Genomic DNA, 20,552 nt, shown 5'->3' with positions numbered 1-20,552 from the left:
TACTTAAGGAAATTTCTTCACTGGTTCTCCAGAAAGGTGGACTTCTCATTTAAATAGAGTTTAGTCTATTATCAAGTGATGAACTGTATTCAGTATCTCACAGGGTGTGGGAAAAGTGAGTAAGTTTTGTGATACAATCAGAAAACAAATGCTAAGTAGCGGATTGGTTCACAATAACTGGAATCATCTACTGGTCAGCAGGTTGCTAAGTTATTCTGGACAATCCTGTATTAATAGAGTTGAGCTGTTTCTGAGAGCTTGTTTGAGAGCTGCATTGTCAAGATAAAAACTAAATAGCCACGGCTGTTTAATACAGTTTATTTATTGACAATAATAGCAGTCCTCCTCTCAGATAAGACCACATTGCTAACTTTAAAGGAGAATGCTCCTTCTGAAAAACAGTACATAGAGAATGGAGTTTGTAATATGGGAACTCAGCTCTATGTGTAGCAGATGAAGTGTTGTCCATTCCTGAGCAACAAAGGAATCTAAGGATGGATAGCTGTTAATTTGAGGAAGGATAAACACAGAGAAAAGACAAACAACCTCCCCCCCCCCCCCCCCCCCCCCCCCCCCCCCCGCTTTTAAATTAACTAAAATCAGTCTTAATGTAAAACAAAGGCACACACAAACTGTGGTTTAACCAAACGAGAAGCGCAAAAAGCAAACCTGAGAGAGCCTGAGTAAAATTGTTTTACAATACTCAGACTAACTTCTATGACACTTCATAAGACTTGTCACACATTATTCACTTGTCTGAAGACTTTTTCTGTGATAGTTTCTGGAAAACAGAAAGAATTGAATTATAGAAAATCAAATTGAATGAGTTCACTGTGTTCTTTACAGAGAAGCTTTTAAACATTACACTGTTTTTGTTTCTGAAGTTTGACAGGCATAATAAAATTAATGGATGAAGCAGAAGAAAGTTACATTCCTCCAACAGGAATTTGAAAATGATCATGAGTCAGTAATACAAAATTTCCATGACTGATATTCTGCTATTGATGCAGAATAACAGCTGCATCTTCATACAACCCAACCAGGGGCTCCAAAATGAACTATTAAAAAACCTTTTGTTTTCAAAAATGAGACTTCAAAACATTTCTTCTCTTTGTGTTGTTACACAGACTGGCAGTCAAAGAAGATGAAGTTAGGGCTGACATCTAGAGAAAAACATCATTTAAGAGATTTTTGTGAAGAACTTGTGAGTGGGCAAAATAAAATGTTTCCCTAAAAGGATGCAATTATGGTCTTATTTCTCCATATTCCCATCTTTCATTTAACTGACAGCTGGAGTTAAAGATTAACTTAACTCCTAAATGCATAGTAGTTTGCTGCTTTCAAGAAATTAATGATTATTGCTATACCCCATAAGGATCTTTCTTGTGTTAACAATGTGTCTTTAAATTCTCTTTCTTTGCTTATATTCCTGGACACTTGGAAATAATAGGTTAAAACAGATGGGAATTGAGTGCACCTGCAATGCAAGGATGTTTGGCTTTGAACGCAGTATGAAACGCTTATCTAAAACCACTGCTAATCATCTTAAATTACACCTTTATAAATATCAAGCACTTAAAATATGTAGTGAGAATAGCATACCATTTGCAGAATTTCAACTTCTGTTCGTAGGGTCTCGTAGATGCTTTCCCAGTCATCATCTTTGTAATTTTCCAATTCTTTTTTAAGCCTGTGTCCGAAGAAATTAACAATTATTTTTTATAGCAGAGAGTTGCTGCTTGGATTAGTTGGTTCAGTGTTGGTCCCAGTTGTCAATCTGACTAATGTGAGAAAACTCTCATTGATTTGTTGCGTGGTCAGGATTTAAGTTTGCTAGTTTTTGTGACTGGCAAAGTGCTGCTCTCACACACTATCACTGCATTTCATTCACCGCTGCCAGTTATGGTGACAATGTGGAGAACTTCAGAAAATGGCAATTTGGGTTTTTAAAAAGTGTATCGTGACTAAATGCTTGATTAGACAAATTTCTAGACCATGCTGATATAAACCATGAAAGATTTATGACCTCATTAATTATCATTTTCCATATTTAAACTTGTGAGAATGAATGCTGACACTTGGGAAACACCATATGGTGCTGTTCTTATTTACTTGAGCTTCCACTCACTGATGCCAGTGAAGAGGCACTGGATGAGATGAGCCCTCTGCCTGACCCAGTGTGGCAGTTCTTGTGCAGTCAGTGTTCCATACCCATCCACAGGCTCCTTCCCTATAATAAGGACTACTTTTAATGTAGCGAGTTTTCCTATTGAAAAGAGCGTGGTTTATTTCCCCATTCTTTCAGGCTTATATGATGCCCCCGGTAAAAAATTTTCTGTTAAAAATATTAATAGAAATTATTTTTAATTAAGAACACGAGTAGCTTCCTAACTGGCTAAAATCTGTTCAGAAATCAAACACTATGGAGACAGTTAGAAAATCGGAGCTTTTTCTTATCTGCTTAAAGCATGAAATAGTATTTACAAACAGCACCTAACTATTTTTACCATCAGTATGGAAGCAATTTGTAAAAACAAATAGCAACAGGATTCTTAATCTCTGCAGCTACTGAGCCACTGCAGCTCTTCTCCAAATATCTTCAGAGAACAAAAAAGAGAAGACTTGGATTATCTATCTTATATTTAGATTACTGCTCAGCAGGCCAAAAAATAGCTCTGTCAGAGCTTTTAGAAGTCCGATGAATCCTTTATGCTGAGTCCTTCCATGGCTGTTGGAAGGGAAGCATCACAAGGAAAGCTGAAGCTGCTTACTCTTCATGCAGTTTCAGCAAGTGATGTTGAGTATTGTGGGCCATGCAAACAAACTGGAAAAAGTAGGAAATGTCAGCCCTGAGTGCATATTACAATGCAGGAAATGCCTTTTCTTTTGGAAATATTTCTTCTGTATTCATAACACGTACAGGTGTTTGAACAGAAGGAAATTCTGAACTCTGAGAAATTAAACACTTGTGGTACTGTAGTACAGTGCTCGTTTACAGACCATCCAATGAGAAAAGCTTAATTCAAGGTCTAAGTTAAGCTTTTGATGCTGATTAAATCAGGTTAACCCCGTTGCCTTCCCTCCTCATTTTTTTTTCTCTGTGCTTTCTGCTGGTGGGATAGTAGAACCTTCATTTAAGAGAAACAAAAGCCCTACTGCACTGAATTTACTATAAGGAAAGTCAAAGTCTGTTCATCTCTGAGAAAATGTTCTCCCATTGTCTTTGACACTGCCGCACTGAAGCACAGCCTGTTTGGTGGCTGTCAGCTAAGAGTGATACCCATCCATGTTAGGTGTATGCTGAGGACAGAACAACCAGAAGATAAGCAGTAACAGGTGCTTATCTGTGTCTTGGGATTGTGGATGAATTACTATTGATGATGTGCTTCGAAACCATAAAGCATTGCATATGGATTTTTGACTTTTATTTAAAATAATTTCGAAAAGTTTTAAATGCAGTGAAAGCTCCTTGTAAAGCATTGGGTAGCAGCGATAAAAGTCATTTATTCAAACATGGTCTTTAATTTTTGCATTAATCAATTGATTCTGCATTCAGGTCTTCCTTTTCTTTTTCTTTTCTTTTTTTTTTTCTTATTTAGTAGCTAGATAATTACAGTATGTGCCAGGAATATTATATTCACAAAACAAGGGCTGTCTGTTATGTTACAGTCTACACAATTAATGCATTGGAGACGCCTGAGTTACTGAATAAATGATGAAGTTTTACCAGAAGGAATGTGAGACAATGGAACTGTTCAAAATAATGCTTAACCTGGAAGGAGACTTAGTTTTTTTTCATTGCACATTTAAGATAAGCAGGATATTCATATTCATCTTTTCACTATCAGATTGAATGTGCAAACCAATTATTCATGGAACTGTACTGTCTAGATGTAGGGCAGCTTTTCTGTCACCTTCGGATATGGAAAGAGATGTACCTTTTGCCAGAACAAGGATTAATATGACAATTATGGTCTCCTAACAACTATGATAAAAAGCAAATATATTGAAAAAATCTGAGAAGATATTTTAGTTTTTGGCCTTACACATTCCTCTGTTTTAGTTTTTAGCATTTTGATCTTCTAAAAGACCATCAAGTATACTTTTAAGAAAATGCAATTGCACTGGGTTAACACTGGATTGTCACATTACTGAATTTCAGGTAATGGGCTCTAATGAAAAGTTGGGCCAGAAGTTTGTGAAAGGAAGTTTGAAAAAGCTTATTTAAGATAAATGGCAATAGTAAAACCTCGCCTTAAATCAAGTAGGTGGGACAATAGCATCAGAATGTTTTCTGAATGCTAGCTTGCCCGAGGCTGACCTCAGCTATCAATGGCCCATTTTCCATTACTCTAGAATACTAGAAGTGACAAAGAGATGAAGATGGAGATCACTGAAGATGATCGATTTTGCAGCTGTGAAATGAGCACATCTATTAAGTATCATTGGCATTTGTGGTTGATATGCACTCCACTTGAATTTTAGCTGTATATGCAGAAGGCAAATAGGAAAAATAATTGTGAAATCAATAGATGTTGGTATTATGAATTGAAGTGTGAGGAAAAAAACGTTACTGTCAGACAGATCTGTCTGAAAATCATCCACAGACTTGTACTAGTGGATCAAGACTCAGTAGCCCAAACCTACAATTTAGGTATAATTTTATGTAAAGAGATCTCAAAGAAGAAATACTTTGTTCAGAGAGGTGGATGAATATACATTTTAGAGGCTTATTTTTTTGTCTAAGCAGAAGATGAAGACCTGACCTTGTTATTGTTGGAACTGCAAAAGGAACTGGCCATTTTTTTGGTTATATTTTAGTGAGACTAGAAAGAATTCTTCTTGTTCTTTCCTTTTGCCTCCAACTTGCATATGATTGCCATTCCATTTTTTAACTGTAAGTACAAGGGAAAACATTAGAGTATTATAAATCAAATTGCTTGATGCTGGTAAAGAAAGAATAGGATTTATGACACAAAACTGGGAGCTCTGTAAGAAGTTATATATAAACCCAAGAGTATGTATGTGGATTTTCCTGAGTTTTTATCAGAAAGGTCAGGAGAAACATTTATCAAGGTTTTAAGATTTTATTTAAACTGAAGAAAAGAATAAAAGCCTGGCTTATAGTCTCAGGCCAAAACCAAAGCTAATATATTGGGGACGCTCAGTCTCACTTCAGTACTGCAACTAGATTAATGTGTATTGTGAGAGCAAAAAAGTGAGAACAGGATTTTGCTGGGTATCTACAGTTTGCTGACACGACTAAACCAAAAATACCATTGATACAAATGAAGAGCTCAATGAATTTCAGACTATTATTAATTAATTGTGGAAGGGAGAAAATGAGTCCTAAATGGAATTCAGTATCTTGAAACACAAACTCAAGCAGCTGAGTTGAACAAATCTGTTATAAAAGTGCACACTTGATGGATCAGAAATAGCATAAAAATTAAGATGTAGTAATGATAATAAATGCTGGTAAGAAGACATAACAAAAGCAAACAGTACACTAGGCTATGAAACAATTGGAATTAAATGCAAATGAAGATGACACTATGTATAAAAGTATAAAACTGGCGGTTTCTATGGAAGAGCTGTAAGGAATATACTATTATAATTATTGATTAAACATGGAAAGTTTAAAGCACATGAAATTAAGATGCACATTTAAAATGAGACCTTCTGCACAGACAGAAAACCAAGGGTGTATGAACTGCTTACATTGGAACAGACTGTGTGGAGAGGTTACAGCAGAAAAGAAAAACTGTTAAGCATCAAAACTGCGACGTTTATCCCAAGGTCAGTAAGATTCCTATTGAAAGGCATGGAAAACAAGCATGGATCTAGGATCTTTCTAGTTCAAATATCTTGACTTTTGTACTGTACAGGTAAAATCAGATTTTAGTCTAGGTGGGTTAGTACAACTATCCTATTACTGGAATTATTATTTCTATAGTGGGTTGCTTGGTTTTAAGAGAAATGTAGAATTTTCTTAGAGATAGGAAGATACATCCTTATTTTCCTTTGCAATATGGGCTCTCCTTTCCCCACTCACCTTCCAGGCTGAATGCATCCTTCTTGAAAAACAGGTGGAAGATTCCAAATGGAGTTGTCATGATCAGCAATGTCAAAAATTTACTGTTTATTGTTGTTGTTTGTTTTTGTTTGTTGGAAATAATTCCATCTGTATTTACTTTCAGGGTTTATAGGTGAGTTCTGTTAGCACGGCATGCTCAGACTTTTCTTCTTTACTTCTAAGTGTCTTGTATTTAAGTCCTTAGTTATGCACAAGTACATAAACTAATATTGTATGTTTCTCCTCTCTTTGCTCTATAAGGACTAGAGTTCTTTCCTATTCTTGAAAAAGTTATATTCCAAAGGTATTATAGAAAAAATTGAGTAAGATCAGGTGTGACTGTAGTTACCTTCTTGCAGCACTTTCTTTTCAATCCCATTAATGTTGTTCCTTGCTCAAAATTTTTAATGTGAATTCCTCAGCTTAATTAATAGTGGGATATCAAATACTTTACTAATAACAAGATGAATGACATTGCTTTTTTTTTTTTTGCCTAACCAACTGCTGTCCTATGAAAAAAAGATCTCATTAGTCAAATTTGATCTATTTTTTGTAAATCCATACTGCAATTTATAATTGAAGCATTTTTAACATAATTCAAACTATAATAGTTTCACTGGACACTGCTATTAAAATGAAAAGCTTAAAAAATCAATGAGAAGATTGTCATTAAAAAACTCATTTTAAACCACATATATTACTCCAGAGATTGATATCTCCTGATTATAAACTTAACATAAAATTTAATTGCAAAATGTGTTTTGAAAACCACCAGAAACATGGCCTTAGGCCGTCCATTCAGGACAGATATTCAGGTTTCAGAGAGTAGTCTTCCTTTATACTACTGTGAAAACTCTAGAAAGTAGAAATTGTCTGCTCTTAGTCTAAATAAATTCTGATTAAAATGATTTCTGGATTGCCTTACATCAGGCAGCACATTATTCTAAAATTAAAATGAGAAAGAAGACTAAAAAATTAACAAAAAAAATTCCATGAGTAATTACAGTTAATATAAAAGCTAAGTGCCATAATTAGGAATTTCCTTATATCAGTTAAAGGCTCTGCTTGATTCTGTCTTAGACCATTTACGTAGTGCTATTTGCTACCAGCCCAGGAACTGGGACTCAAGAGAGCTGCTGCCAAAGTTTGCTCTTGCTGTTCTGTACGTGGGGTTGATACTGGCAAAACAAATGATTAAAATAAGGCTTTTGATTTTCATTGCATGCCTTTCCTGAAATAGACCATTTTTCTTGAAGATATATCTGAATGGTGCATCCATACCATGAGACGTGATTTTTAGGGAGCCTACACTGAGGAAGATGTTGAAGTGTCTTGAAGAGAGAGAGAGAGCAGGAAACAGAAATTTGTATGCCTGTGTATTTTCAATCTATTACTTGGTAGTGCTTTATGTACTTTATGTTCAGGTCAGTAAGAAAGCACGTTGTGCTGTCAAGAGCTGCAGGAAGAATGCTGACAACCATGAAAAATTTAGCATCTGAGATTAATAATGGAGGTGTAATCACCGACTAAAACCTCAAAACTTCCTGAGTGAAAATTATGGACTGAATAAAATGAATTGAAATTACAAATTATTTTTGGTTTGTGTATTGTTAACTGGAACAGGCTTTAATTACATTATTATTTTCTCAAGTATTGAGAAGATTCAGGTTGTTTAAATCTTGAATATTTATTCCACTTTAAACTTTTATGATTGGCTTAAAGTATCTTATTTTTCTGGTCGTTTTTCCTCCCTCTCATTAGCTTTACAGAAAGGAGCAGTAAGCAAAATAGCAGAATTTCAATGTTTTGTGTTTTCCTTTCATGCTCAGTAACATTTTAGAACTTTTATGAAAAGAAGAATGGAAAAGAATAGAAAGACTCATTCATTTCAATTCAGTAATAAATTAAGCAGCACCAGAATGTAGTTCAGTACAAGCAAAAGCCTAACACTGAAGATTGCCCCAGGAACATTTGAAATGCCCTATGAAATCATCGTTTCAGATGAAGAATCCCACTTTTAATGCTGCACATACAAGCTAGTATAAACAGCAGTCAGTATATTCCACATACATGCTTGGAATGCAATGGAAGTCGAAGGTTTGGCATGTAAGGAAAAATAAATTTAAAAATAAACTGAAGAACAGTAATCTAAAAAAGAATACAGAATTATCTGAAATAAAAAGCATATGCAGGATGCGGCTTCTCTTATATTTGTGGACATTTCTGTCTTTCAAGAAAGAAGTGGAAGGGTCAGTGTTGAGATAAATTATTTTGTAGCGTATTGAAAAGCAACAGCAACAAAAAAACATAAAAACAAAACTATTGAAGGATGTGGAACATTCCCAGTTGTGCTAGGGATGATCAGTTTAGGTACAGAATGCACTTCATTCATCTGTTATGTATGATTACTTTATACAAGGCATTACAAGAGACATTTTGAAAGTTCAGAAGTCAGTGATAGGCAGATAGTAGCAGCAGATGTCAGGTAACGTGTACCGTAGACAGCAGTCTTCCTTATCTAGCAGGAAGTTGGAACACCCTCAAGGATCTCAAGGAACATTACTGACTTGAATTTTGGGGTTGCTGGTAGATTTGTTTCCCTCAGCTTAGCTGTAGTGGTTCAGTGATCCTTGCCCTAATTACTTTTACCATATTTTGGCATGAAGATTATCGCTGCCATATTTTAGAATCGTTACTGGTCATATGACACCTCCCAGCTTACATCAGCAGAAAATGAAGTCGTGTCTTTGGCAGCAAAACATTCCCTCCAGGCAAGATATTAAAATGCTGCATTGTGAAAGTGTGTTTTTCACTACTATTGTATCTCATAAAAACCATAATATATAATACAATAATTCATATTTCATATAAACCATAATATTTTTCTTCATTGAGATTCATTAATAATCATTAAGGTTGGAAAAGACCTCTACAATCATCTAGTCCAACCATTGACCCATCCCCATCATGCCCACCTTCTTCAACCCCTCCAGTGACGGTAGCTCCACCACTTCCCTGGGCTGCCTTTTCCAGTGCCTGACCACTATTTTTTTCTTCAAATATGACAATATTTTGTAAAAGTGCCTACCTTGTCCCCCCAAATCCAAGTTTTATTTTATATGTAGTCCTTACCCATGACATCTGTGCTCAACATTCAAATTTGCCTTAGCTTTTTTTTCCCGTATCACATGTTATAGAACAAGCTGTAATTGCAGCACCAATAGTTGGAATTAACAGTGTGAGCATCTCCTGACCTTTTGTAATTCTTTGATGGATTTGGGAGAAATTTTATGAAACTGCAGATATGGTATAAGGCATTTTTCTAAGATCAAAGATGGATTGTTGTCATTTGAATTAGCTGGCTGCACTCTTCAGCTGAAATATAATTTACTTTAAGATATATACTTAATTGTAATGAAGATTCTTGCCTTGCCAGCTACTTTTGATATTGATTTTTAAGCTGAGACTAGGTATGTGATACAATAACAGACTTGCAGGGTGGCCTGGGAGCTACATCTATCAGGTTATTGATGCTGACTGTCTCTCACATTTGTTCTAAGGAAGCATTAAACACATTGGTATTTTTATCATTTAAAAAGTGGTGTGGTTTCCCACTCAGTAAAGTAGAGAAAATCTATTTTTGTGCTTATTTATCAGACAAAAAAAAGGATTTTTGATCCATGTTGTTTGTCTCATGTCAAAGAATTTTTCTCTGGATAACGTATACTAAAAGCAACGTTCAGTAACAATGAAAAATGTATTCCTACAATAGATACCATAAGAGGGGAAAAAACCTTAATTAAAGAAAACACTTGTCTTATTAGGCTACAAAATATTGCTTTCAAGCACAGTGGGCACAATCAATAGTGTATCTAAGATTGTATTAATTAGAACTTTGGCTGCAGAAGATCCTTCAAAAGAGCCAGAGATACATAGCCTGTCAGGAGAGCCTCCTTGTTTGCCCCGGGTCCTGGGGTTCACTGCAGGTTGTCTTGCCACTGCTACAGAAATGCTTCTATACTCTCAGGTTCCCTTAGAGAGGGCAGCCGGAGGAGTGGACACGATCGTTCACTCAAGAATCTGCTGCAGAGGGACTACTGGCACTGACTGAATGAGCAAGTGCTCTGCTGCAGTAGTAACAGTAGTAGCGCTTCATTTAGATTTCACACTACGTCCAGCTATCAGATAGTCCCTGACCATACTATTAGGCATTTTATGAAGTAAAAAAAATCTCATCATCCCTCTTTCTTTGGTTGTAAATCCAGAATATTTTATCTCCTGTTGTGTCTTCCACCTACACAATACTGAAGTACAGTTCCACCTGGAACTAAGTAGAAAGACAAGCGTGTATGGATGCCTCATAGTGAATCAGTGACTGGGGATTTAAAGTAATCTAGTGTCTGTTACTTCTGTAGCTTATACATAGGAAACCCGTTACAGAAAACTAATTATGGCAATTTGAATATTAAGTGGCATCACAGCAGTAAACTACTCCAAGGGAAATGTGTTACTTAGAAAGAAGTTGACAACCTCATGCATCACAAAACCTAACATATCATGATGGAATGAATAATGTAAGGGAGTGAATTATAACAGGCTGTCTTACAATTGCAACAGAATTGCAACTGTTACTATTATTTACATTGTCCTTTATGTATATGTTGAATGCAAAGTTTTTTGCCACTGTATGCAGAATTGTGAACTAATTAATTTTTATGCTGAAGGAAATTTGGCCGTGTCTCAACAACATGTAAGAGGTCGAAGAGAGTTAGTAATGGGGCCGATATATCATTTTCTTTCAGAAACTGGTATTCAGCAAAATATAGGCCTTTAACAAATCATTCACAAAAATTCCCAGTGTTCCCTGCAACATTTTATTTCTCCACCGAAAGATTTCAGAGGAAAAGAGAACTTGCACTTATTTATTATAGTCAAGAACTTAAGAAATGTATAGAAAAAAAAATGTGATGTTGTTTTTTTTCCTTAATAATTCATTAGAGAAAAATTTGAGCCAACTCTTTTCTAGCAGGGGTTTCTTTGCATTGAACATTACATTCTTATGGGTATGATGAAAATGCAAATGTCAAGTTTGAGCAAACAGACAACAAATGAGTCGTGTCAGGTCAGTTCCTAGGCAGAAACATTCACTGTTAAGAGAGAATGTGAAAGGTCTTCTGTCTTGTTTAAATCTTCAAAATCTTGTTCTAAACTAGCTTAACTAGAAGTCACACCAGAATTGATGGTAGGGACAGTAGAGAAAATAAATCTGCTTTTAATAAGTTCTATATGCAAGACCCAGCTGAGCTGAAGAGGTTACTGTGGCCCACCCATTCCATCACCATCAGGCACTGTGGAAGGTTCAGTCACTTGGGGCATATAGCATTTGGATAGTTCACTGATATACTTTTATCGCTGCTGTGTTTTCCAAAAATGGAATAACTTGCCTACTGCCCAAGGAGTGGGCTTTTGCTCTTACTCCAAGTTTGACTGGGGCTTCCCTTCAGCTGCTTTCTGTTTTTAGGTTGTTGCAGCATGTGTGTAAGAGCAAAGGTCTGTAACAAACAATTTGTAGTTTGTGATAAACACATTTGATAATCCTGATTTCTAGTGAATGTTGTATATGAATATGAATCTTGTGTTTAAGAGCCATTTGGATGTGGTGCTCAGAGACAGGATTTAGCAGAGGGTTGTTAGAGTTAGGGTACTATGGTTAGGCTGCGGTTGGACTTGATGATCTCCAAGGTCTTTTCCAAGCTGGGTAATTCTATGATTCTATGAAAGATAAAATAGTCACTACCAACAGAACTGGTTTGTAATTATTGAGCTAAACTTAAATTTAAGCATCTACAAACATGAGACTCTTACCTTAAACATTCTGGATTGGTCTGAGGCTTTTCAGTCACTTGGACTTTTTCTGCTTCTAAATCTTTCATCGTTTCTTCAGCCTCCTTGATTAATTTCTCAAGGTCTAAAAAAATAATAATGATCTTCTGAATATATATATTAGTCATCCATATTCGAAGAGGGTCTGCATGCTTTAAATTTAGATAATATTTTTTGCTGTTAGACTGTTTGTAGGGAAAAGTCATCTGAATAAAGAACATGATTTATTTTAGTATTGTAATTGATATACTCATTACAGTCTTTTATAAAATCACACCCCTTTTCCCACACAATATATATGAAAATATATGTAGTCTTTCTTTCCTAACTAATTTACTATGATGTTATTTACATGTTTGTAAAAGAATCACCCTATTGCCTATCAGGACCTTTGACACAGAACTCTTCCTCCCTCTGCAACTTTTTACTTGTTTGTTTTTTTTATAGGTGTTTTTGTTTATTCGACACACTTTCCCCATCCTTTTTTTATGCATTGCTTTCATGTAACAATGCACAAATGTCAGTAGACAGCAACTGTGGAGTTTACAGATCAGAGCTGCGTCACCACAGCCACATCTTTCTCCATCAGCCTAAGTCATGTTGCTTGTTAATACATTTTAATAACATTCTTTAATTACAAATTAATGGTATATAAACAAGACTTACGTTGATTTTAAGGTCACTTTGAAACACTTAATTCTCAATTTAAGTTCACATTTCAAAAGCAAAAGAATAATTTTATTTTCCTATTTACAGGTTATGATTCAGCAAAACTGTACATCTTGGTGTCAGAGACATTCAACATAAATCTTAATGAAGTCCACTATATTATTATACACATCCTAAAATTATTTATTACATAATGTAAAATATATAAACTCTTATTTCTATGACTTTTTGCTGAGAAAAATAACTTGACAGAAAGGATTTTTTGGAATCATTTGTCAAGGCAGAAATAGTGATCATAACAACTGATTCTAAAGCACACCTTTGAGTTCACTTTCAAGAGTAAATAATTCCTGCTTTAATTCATTCTTCTGCAGCTGGAGTGCATTTAAATGAACGTTCTTATGTTCCATTGACTCCATTTCTAAGGAAATAAACAATTATATTTTAAATTAAAAGGCATTGTAGTTTAAGTCTTCATGACATAATTTTAAATATTCTTGGCTACTTTTACCCACCTTTTCATTTGAGGACAAAGAACCATAAATATAACTAAAAGTAGTCAACTTAAAAACAGTTCCCTGGAAATTACGTCATATAATTAATTCCTAATTATGAAAAGAAATTATTTTGATGTTCCTAAGATGTTTTACACATTTAGTCTGATGGACATGCAACTAATTGCAAATATTTTGCTTTACAGTTACTTTGGCGATATGATGACTTTCCTACATATAGAAACCTTTAAACATTTGATGACAGATACCCATCTTCCAGAACTCTTCCTCCAGGGGTTAAATAATTCCAATTCATTCAGCTTTTCCTTTCTCATGTCCTCCAGATCTCTGATCATTCTCACTGTTTCCAAGAGGACTGTATCCAGCTAGCGCATGCTTTTTCTTGAAATGCAACATCTGTCTTAGCACCAGTTAAGAATTCAGCTACATACAATGAAGGATTATTTTGCATAGCATAGAGGTTAGAATTATGTTTACACGTCTTAGTATGGTGCTGGTATTCTGATGTTGACTCATGTTCAGCTTGTGATCCATGATGACTCTTATGTAATTTCTGAAGGACTGCTTCTCAGTCTCTGACTGTTTTGGGAAACCTCATATTCTGTATCTTAACACAAATAAAAGTGTTTGGAAATGTCTGAAAAGGTTAGAGAGTAGAAGAACCTTTAATAATCTTTATATAATGTGCTATGTCAGGCCACTCTCTTCTAGTATTGTGTTAAGAGGTGGTTTCAGATGGCAGGAGGGTTAAAATTATTGTTTAGCAGAGTTATACTTTACTGATTTGCATTCTCCGGTAACAAAAGATAATTTAAGATTTACCATTTCTTAGCACAGCAGCTTCATGCTCTAAATCATTTATTTCAGTCTTGGCTTTTCTTTTTATCAGAAGTTCTCTATTGCTTGTTAGTCCGTACTCATCATTAAACTCTGTTACTTCCCTAGTAAAATTATCTTCCTCTTCAGTCATTTTTCTCTTTGCATCTGTCTGAAAAAAAGAAAGATCAAATTGAATGCTTAAGTGGAAAAAAAAATGAAGGCTTTGTTAAGCTAGCAGACGGAAACATACTTGTTGCTTACGCTTAGACTTTATATATGTTGTGTATTCATTTTTCCCGACATGGGAGAACATGAAGATGGCCTACAGCTCTACCATTTGGTCTGCTGTTCTAAACATTTTTACACTTACAGAGCAAAGGATATATTCCTCCTTAAAAAAAATAATAATTAAAAAAATTAAAAAAAAAAATTAACTAAGTCAAGTTATATATGTATGTAACTGGTTTGGAGTGCAATTCATTATTGAAATCACTGCTAAGTTCTATCATACTGTGGGCACAGTTCTTTTAGCCTGATGTTAAATAAAATTGTAGTTTACTCCTGTGCAAAAGGCAGATTTGCTTTATTTCCCTTGATAACTGTTAAGTCAGCTATGGTTGATAAGGAGACATTATTTCGTTCTCTGGAAAAAATAATCCTAAATACAAGGGTAATAGTAAATTCCTTTAAAAAATGCTGACTGAATTAAATTAGAAGAAATAGCTTTATATACAGGAAGAAAGACACTATTATCTACATTTCAAATCTTCACAATTAAAATTAATCAAATTTCACATTTATTCAGAGGTTACTTTTTTCAGAGGAACTTTTCTATGATATTTATACTACTTTTTCTTTCTTCGTACATTTAAGATAGGGAATATTTTCAGTTAAGGTAAGGATTTAAAGGTAATAATAGCGATTGATACTAAATGTTGAATATTCAGATCTGCTGATTTGAGGTATGAATACTTACGCAGTGAAAACTACTCTTGTGTGACCTTACTCCAAGACTCGGGGATACACCATACAGAAAGAGGAAGGCAATATTCAGGTTAGGACTGCAGCTAAACTGAAAATGTTGTATGTTGTGCTAACTACTTTTCAAAAGGGGACCAAGAGTTTTTGGTTTAAAAGAGATTATATGGAATGTCAGGATTCCAGAAATGTGGAGTTGGCCTTCCTGAGATTTTCCTCTGATTCTTCTGAGTGTATTTCACAGTGGTTGAGAAAGTCCAATTGAAGGTGAGATTTTTCTGCTTTTCTTTTAGGAAGGAAACGCGTCATGATTGGAACTCAGTCACACAACAGCAGACATCAGAAACTGAAGATAAGAATGTGAAATCAGCTTTGCAGGTAAACTGCAGTATATATTACCGTAGATCATTAAAATGAGAATTAAAATTCAAAGCAATAATCCAACTACATTTACATTTTTAAGTATGCTGGTGTAAAAATAAAAATTGATTATTCAGATTCATAGTATTTTTTATTTCAAAATTTATGGCTGCATAAACTTGTATGGTACAAATGAGCTACTTGAATGCCATTGCTGGAAACATACTAAGTCTTTGAGAAGAGTGCTTTTCTGGTTAATAAGTTCAGCTTTCTGTTTCTCTAAGCTGTCTTCACGTTTCTTCAAAATTTCTAAGGAGAACATTTTTTCAGACAGCTGTTGAACCTTCCAAGAGAAAACAAAAAGTTATGAAATAAAGTTAATGGGTTTTTATTTCATATACTTTTATATTGGACATAAGGATCTTGGTTCAATTAAAACATAGCTGGCATAGCTGCTGCTGGACTAGAAAAAGCATATCAGATTTCCCCCCCACTCTCACCCAAAATCTTCCAGTTTACCACTAAGCTTTGGGAAAGCATCCTCTCTTAAAAGACAAATTCACTGCTGATCAGTCTGTCTGAAATGGTGTTTTTAAATCTGTGCAGTTCATATAAAATAATCTCAGGCTAAGAACAGGGAAGATATTGATCACACACAATCTTTTATCTAGCCTTAACACAGTGGCCTACATCTCACTGCATGCAGGTTGTCTCATATCAAACCAGACAGCATCAGAGGGACAGAGATCCAACATCATTGTTCTGGCTGAGGTTATCTGAATGGCTGCATATGTGATTAGCTCTGCAATGCTAGTATTGCACAGGAGAAAGAATGAGAAAGGTGATCATGTTTTTCTGATATTTGCTGAAATTCTTAGACAAAGAAGTGTGATGGTAAAACTACTGATAGAATAGAAACAGTTTGGCTGTAAGCTCTCCCAAAACTAACAATTTAATTTTGAATATGGTTTTAAACACATTTTTATACATTGTAGTTTATCTGATAGAAAAGTATGCTTTTCAACAGCTGCGTTTTCAGGGTTTTTTTTTGCTGAAGAATTCCTCTCAATTTTCCATTGCATCTACTGCGTCACTATCTAACCAAAGTTGATATCAGATGAGAAAATATAACTGCAGATAAATGGGGAACAGCTAAGTCTTAGAGGATGAGAATCATTCATTTGACGTACTGGAGAAAAAGTGGTCAAAAATGACTCGGTCTGTGATACTCAGAACAATTAGGGAAAGGAAAGTTAGCTGCAGAACTGCTAGCAGACCTTCGAGGCACAGGGTAAGTATCCGGAAGTAAAGGGAATGATCAAGGTGTTATATAAGTTTGTGAGAACAGAAACAGAAAAAAACAAACGGTAGTGATATTAAAGAGGTGAAAATCAGAAGATTTGAAAAATAATACAGATGATTTTGGAGAGAGTACAGAGGAAGTGCATCTGATACCACAAGGAGGAGGACAGTGGAATCAACTGTGCTAAGACTGGGGTGAGACAATCAGACAGGAAAGGACCAGACTTCCTCATCCCTCATATGTCTGGCATGCTAAGCATCAAGGAGGTGCTTGCCTCAGCTATATTTATGTTGCATACTAATTCAAAGAGAGTAGATGGTCTTATACCTCTGTAATTATATTACCGAACGTAACTAACTGCAGTGTAGGTTCTCCATCTGTAAGATGCCTATTTAATCTGCACATTTGCAATAGATTTTTTTTATTATTATTATTATTTTTGAAGAAATCATTGAGGCATGAAAGGCAGAATGCTATAATTCAGGTTCTAATTACATGCTACCTGATTTTACTGAACAGAGAAAATAAATAGCATTTCCTGGGAACCTTTGATTGACCACGGGCAGCCTCTGTGAAATAGATGTCAAAACAAGTTTGAACTCGGGCTCATCTGCTTGCTCAGGCATAAGCCCCTGTGCATGTACACACTTGGATATCAGTGCATCTAAAGTGCAGTTATTTGGTGTGGGATAAATCAAACAGCATTACTGAACATTATTTAATGCTATTTGAATTATATTACGTATTGTAGACACACATAAACTTAATTCCTGTACTGAAAAATAAATTACTTTTAATAATTTCAATATTTATGTAATCTTTAAACCTAAGTACAGTCTGATTGAAAAGCATTTTTCCATTCCACTTATTTTCTGTATTGTGTCCTATTTCTAAATGAATCAATGTCAGAATAAACAGGCAAATAAAATATATTTTTGTGGATACCAGATAGAATACTAGGTGGCTAAGGCACTTAAGATTTAATTAGGAACAGTTCTTCAGCTCTTCCCATTAGTCATTTACAATAATAGCTCTACTCCTGGGATGCTCTATACCTTCCACAGAAATGTTGATTGTAAATCACGCTGCATCAATAACAAATTAGCAGTATAAACATGAAATAGTGTTCATAAATAAATGCAGGAGCGATACTACAAAGGGCTTTACCTAACAAACATCACTCAGATATAATGTGTTGGCTAAATAAGTTACTGTGTTAAAGGTCTTTTGTGGCATGCATACATGACCAACTGCTTGCAAGATAACAGTCTCATTTTACAATCAGCGAATGTTTGTTGATGAATTTCTTTATCTGATCATCTCATAGTAATGTCAACGTGTGTGCATATACTTATATGTATAAATAACATATCCCTTAAAAATGACAAAAGAATCTGGTTTTGGAAGGATGATAATCATCCTCAAAACATCTATATGAGATAATCCCCCCAAAGGTTCTTGAAGATGTTTATTTAAATGCACAATAGTTCTAACTTCAAAGGAGACTCCATAAGCCTTCCTGTTGTGCATACATATTCCATCAGCACAGATACTTAAGCACATGGGGATGATAACTAGACTATTTTTCAGGCACAAGCAAATAGATTTTTAAATCATTTGTCCTTATAGGTATGAATGTTGAAAGAGCTCTGCAAAACTGAATGGTTAATCTAAAACTATGTCTGCAGTTTGGTTAAACAGAAAGCACAGTAAAATGTTAAAAGTGTTGAATAGGTTTGGAAACTTCCTCCTGTCTAGACTGCCCCCAGCAAAACTCTAAGGCCTGGCACAGTGCTGAGTCCAGGCTCATGGGAAGACCTTTAGCACATGACTCAATGTCTTGTGAAGTAAATACTGAGAATGTTTCCACCTATTCTCTGTGAAACAAATAAGGCCCTTAAGGAATGGCAGTGGGAAACACAGGAATGATTTGCAAACCTCGAATAAATGCATCCTTTAAATGAAAAAGTGCTATAACAAGATCCAAGACTGCTCAGACTGAGCTGCTCACACTGTCCTCAAACAGATTCCCAAAAAGAATAATTCATGTGCTTGTAAATGCAATGTATTCCTTATCTGTACTATAAACATTCCTACTTACCTCAGTTTCTAATTTTAGTGTTGCAGTGTTCAGCTCTTCTTTTAGTTGGTTAGTTTTTTCATGATATTTGTTTATTTCAAATTTAACTGCAAAACAAGGAAAACCTGTAAGCAAGTGTGGTCAGTTTGTAAACGTTCTGTTCTTACAAAGCAACGACGCTGGCAAGAAGACACAGAACATCTGCCTGAAAATCTTTTCCAACAAAGCTCCCCTCGTGATTTCACACTGGTGTCACTCCACATTTGTTGGAATGCTCCCGGAATATGGAGAGGCCTTTCACAGCAACCAACACTGTAGGACATGCAAGATGGCGGCCATGGGGCTGACCTTGTTGGATGAGGCGCCTCTTCTCACCCGCCTGCTTTTCTGTGAGCTGAATTTGTTGGAACAATGTATCCAGGTTCATTTCTGACTTGTGGGCAGGTGCAGGTGTGTGAGGGCTCACTGCAATGTGCAGGGCTGGCTGCTTGAAGCCAGGAGATGCACTGAGGGGAGGGCAGAGCAGGGTGGGCCCACCTACAGCCCTTCACGCAGGCCTCTGCCCCAGGTGCTGCCAGACCCTGTTTCTGCTCTCCGGTCTCAGTCTCCCCACAGGTGGCTGCTCCAAGGCTCTGGGGAGAAACCACACAGTGCAGGGATGCCACCTGGAAAGATGACCACAGACTGAGATGTGAGGGCTTAGGGTGAAACTTCAGGAGAGGGAAGCGTGAAAAACTGGGTCAGGAAGAGCGCAATGGCACAGCCCTGCTGAGGGAGCCCACCCAGGAAACACAGGAATGGAAATGAGCTGTCAGAGGAGCAGTAGAGTAGGGGCAGGAGAAGAATGTTTGGGGAGTCAAAAGGCCTCTGACCGTCTGAATCTTGTCAAACTTGTGTGCATTTCTGAACCCTTGATTCTCACTCAGGATTCGGGGATTTTTGATCAAACAGCTCTGACTTTATTTCTCTAGGGCCAAATGCTTTATACTGTTCTTGTGGTGTTCAAAAGCATTGCTTTTTTTTTTTTTTTTTTTTTTTTTTTTTTTTTTTTTTCCTTCCATCTTCCTTTTCTGTGGAGTGTTCACCATCCATTTTTAATAACATAGCTGTTCAGATTTATTTGTCTTTTGAAGATTGATGCCTAACCTTAGCGGTTATGGAAGTAGGCTAAAATCTGCAATTGTCATACAATTCCCAAGAAAATGGGAAAACTGACTACATAAAAACAAAGTTAAAGTGATTAGGCTCAACTCAGCTGCATCACTGTTAATGGGAAATGACAGCACTTCTTTCCCAGTCGGGCTCTGTACACAAGGATCTGAACCCAGCCCGTTGTATGCTATTCTGGGGCAGCCTTGCAGATGAGATTACTGTGCTCTGAGCTTCTGCAGCTTTTTGATTTGTACATCACTGGATCGAATACCTGGAAATGTAAATAGCTGGTTGAAAATATAATTCATATTACAGGATTTGTTCTTACACCTTGAAAAAGACTAACTACATTCCCTGCAGGGCATACCTAAGCCAAGTTGGCCTATTTGCTCTGAGGCAGAAAAAGCCTAGAGGAAAGGAACGTGATATCCTTCCAGCATTTTCCACGTTGTGAAAGATTAGAATTATTGACAGCCTGTCTTGTTAGACTTTTCCTCAAAGGAGATACTGTCTTTAGAGTAGAGTGCAGCAGAAAAAAGAAGAGAAATTAGGAGGTCTTTGACTACAAGAAGCAAAGCAATATATGTGAGAGTGCAAATGCCTTAGTGCTGTTCTAAGTTAGTAGAATGAAACTGAGAATTGTGTATAAATGTTATGTTATAGCATTTACTACTTAAAAAGCACCACATTATGGTGGTAAGCATACTATGAGATTGT

At 35.9% G+C, this 20,552-nt stretch overlaps 1 protein-coding gene across 1 annotated transcript; it reads right to left on the bottom strand.

Moving 5' to 3' along the window:
• Positions 1 to 748: 748 nt before the first annotated feature.
• On the bottom strand, positions 749 to 19,110 carry CCDC172 (coiled-coil domain containing 172). Its single transcript, XM_072340989.1, has 8 exons — positions 19,032 to 19,110; positions 18,705 to 18,790; positions 15,527 to 15,643; positions 13,966 to 14,131; positions 12,948 to 13,049; positions 11,942 to 12,044; positions 1,603 to 1,690; positions 749 to 781 (listed from the first exon to the last, which is right to left on the bottom strand). The coding sequence occupies exons 1-8, from the start codon at positions 19,108 to 19,110 to the stop codon at positions 749 to 751; spliced, it is 774 nt and encodes a 257-aa protein (XP_072197090.1).
• Positions 19,111 to 20,552: the final 1,442 nt, after the last annotated feature.

This window comes from Excalfactoria chinensis, chromosome 6 (assembly GCF_039878825.1).
Source record: "Excalfactoria chinensis isolate bCotChi1 chromosome 6, bCotChi1.hap2, whole genome shotgun sequence".
Lineage (NCBI taxonomy): Eukaryota > Metazoa > Chordata > Aves > Galliformes > Phasianidae > Excalfactoria > Excalfactoria chinensis.
The sequence above is the reverse complement of the archived record's forward strand: the minus strand, read 5'-3'. Positions and strand labels throughout refer to the sequence as shown.

Bases quoted from the DNA above. Each gene is read 5' to 3' on its own strand.
- CCDC172 (XM_072340989.1), bottom strand. From the start codon at position 19,110: ATGAACCTGGATACATTGTTCCAACAAATTCAGCTCACAGAAAAGCAG. The intron at 14,132-15,526 runs GTATGTTTCCAG...TCTTTTTTTCAG, and splicing joins GCACTCTTCTCAAAGACTTA to ACAGATGCAAAGAGAAAAAT. The intron at 782-1,602 runs GTATGCTATTCT...TCTGTTTTCCAG, and splicing joins AAGTTGAAATTCTGCAAATG to AAACTATCACAGAAAAAGTC.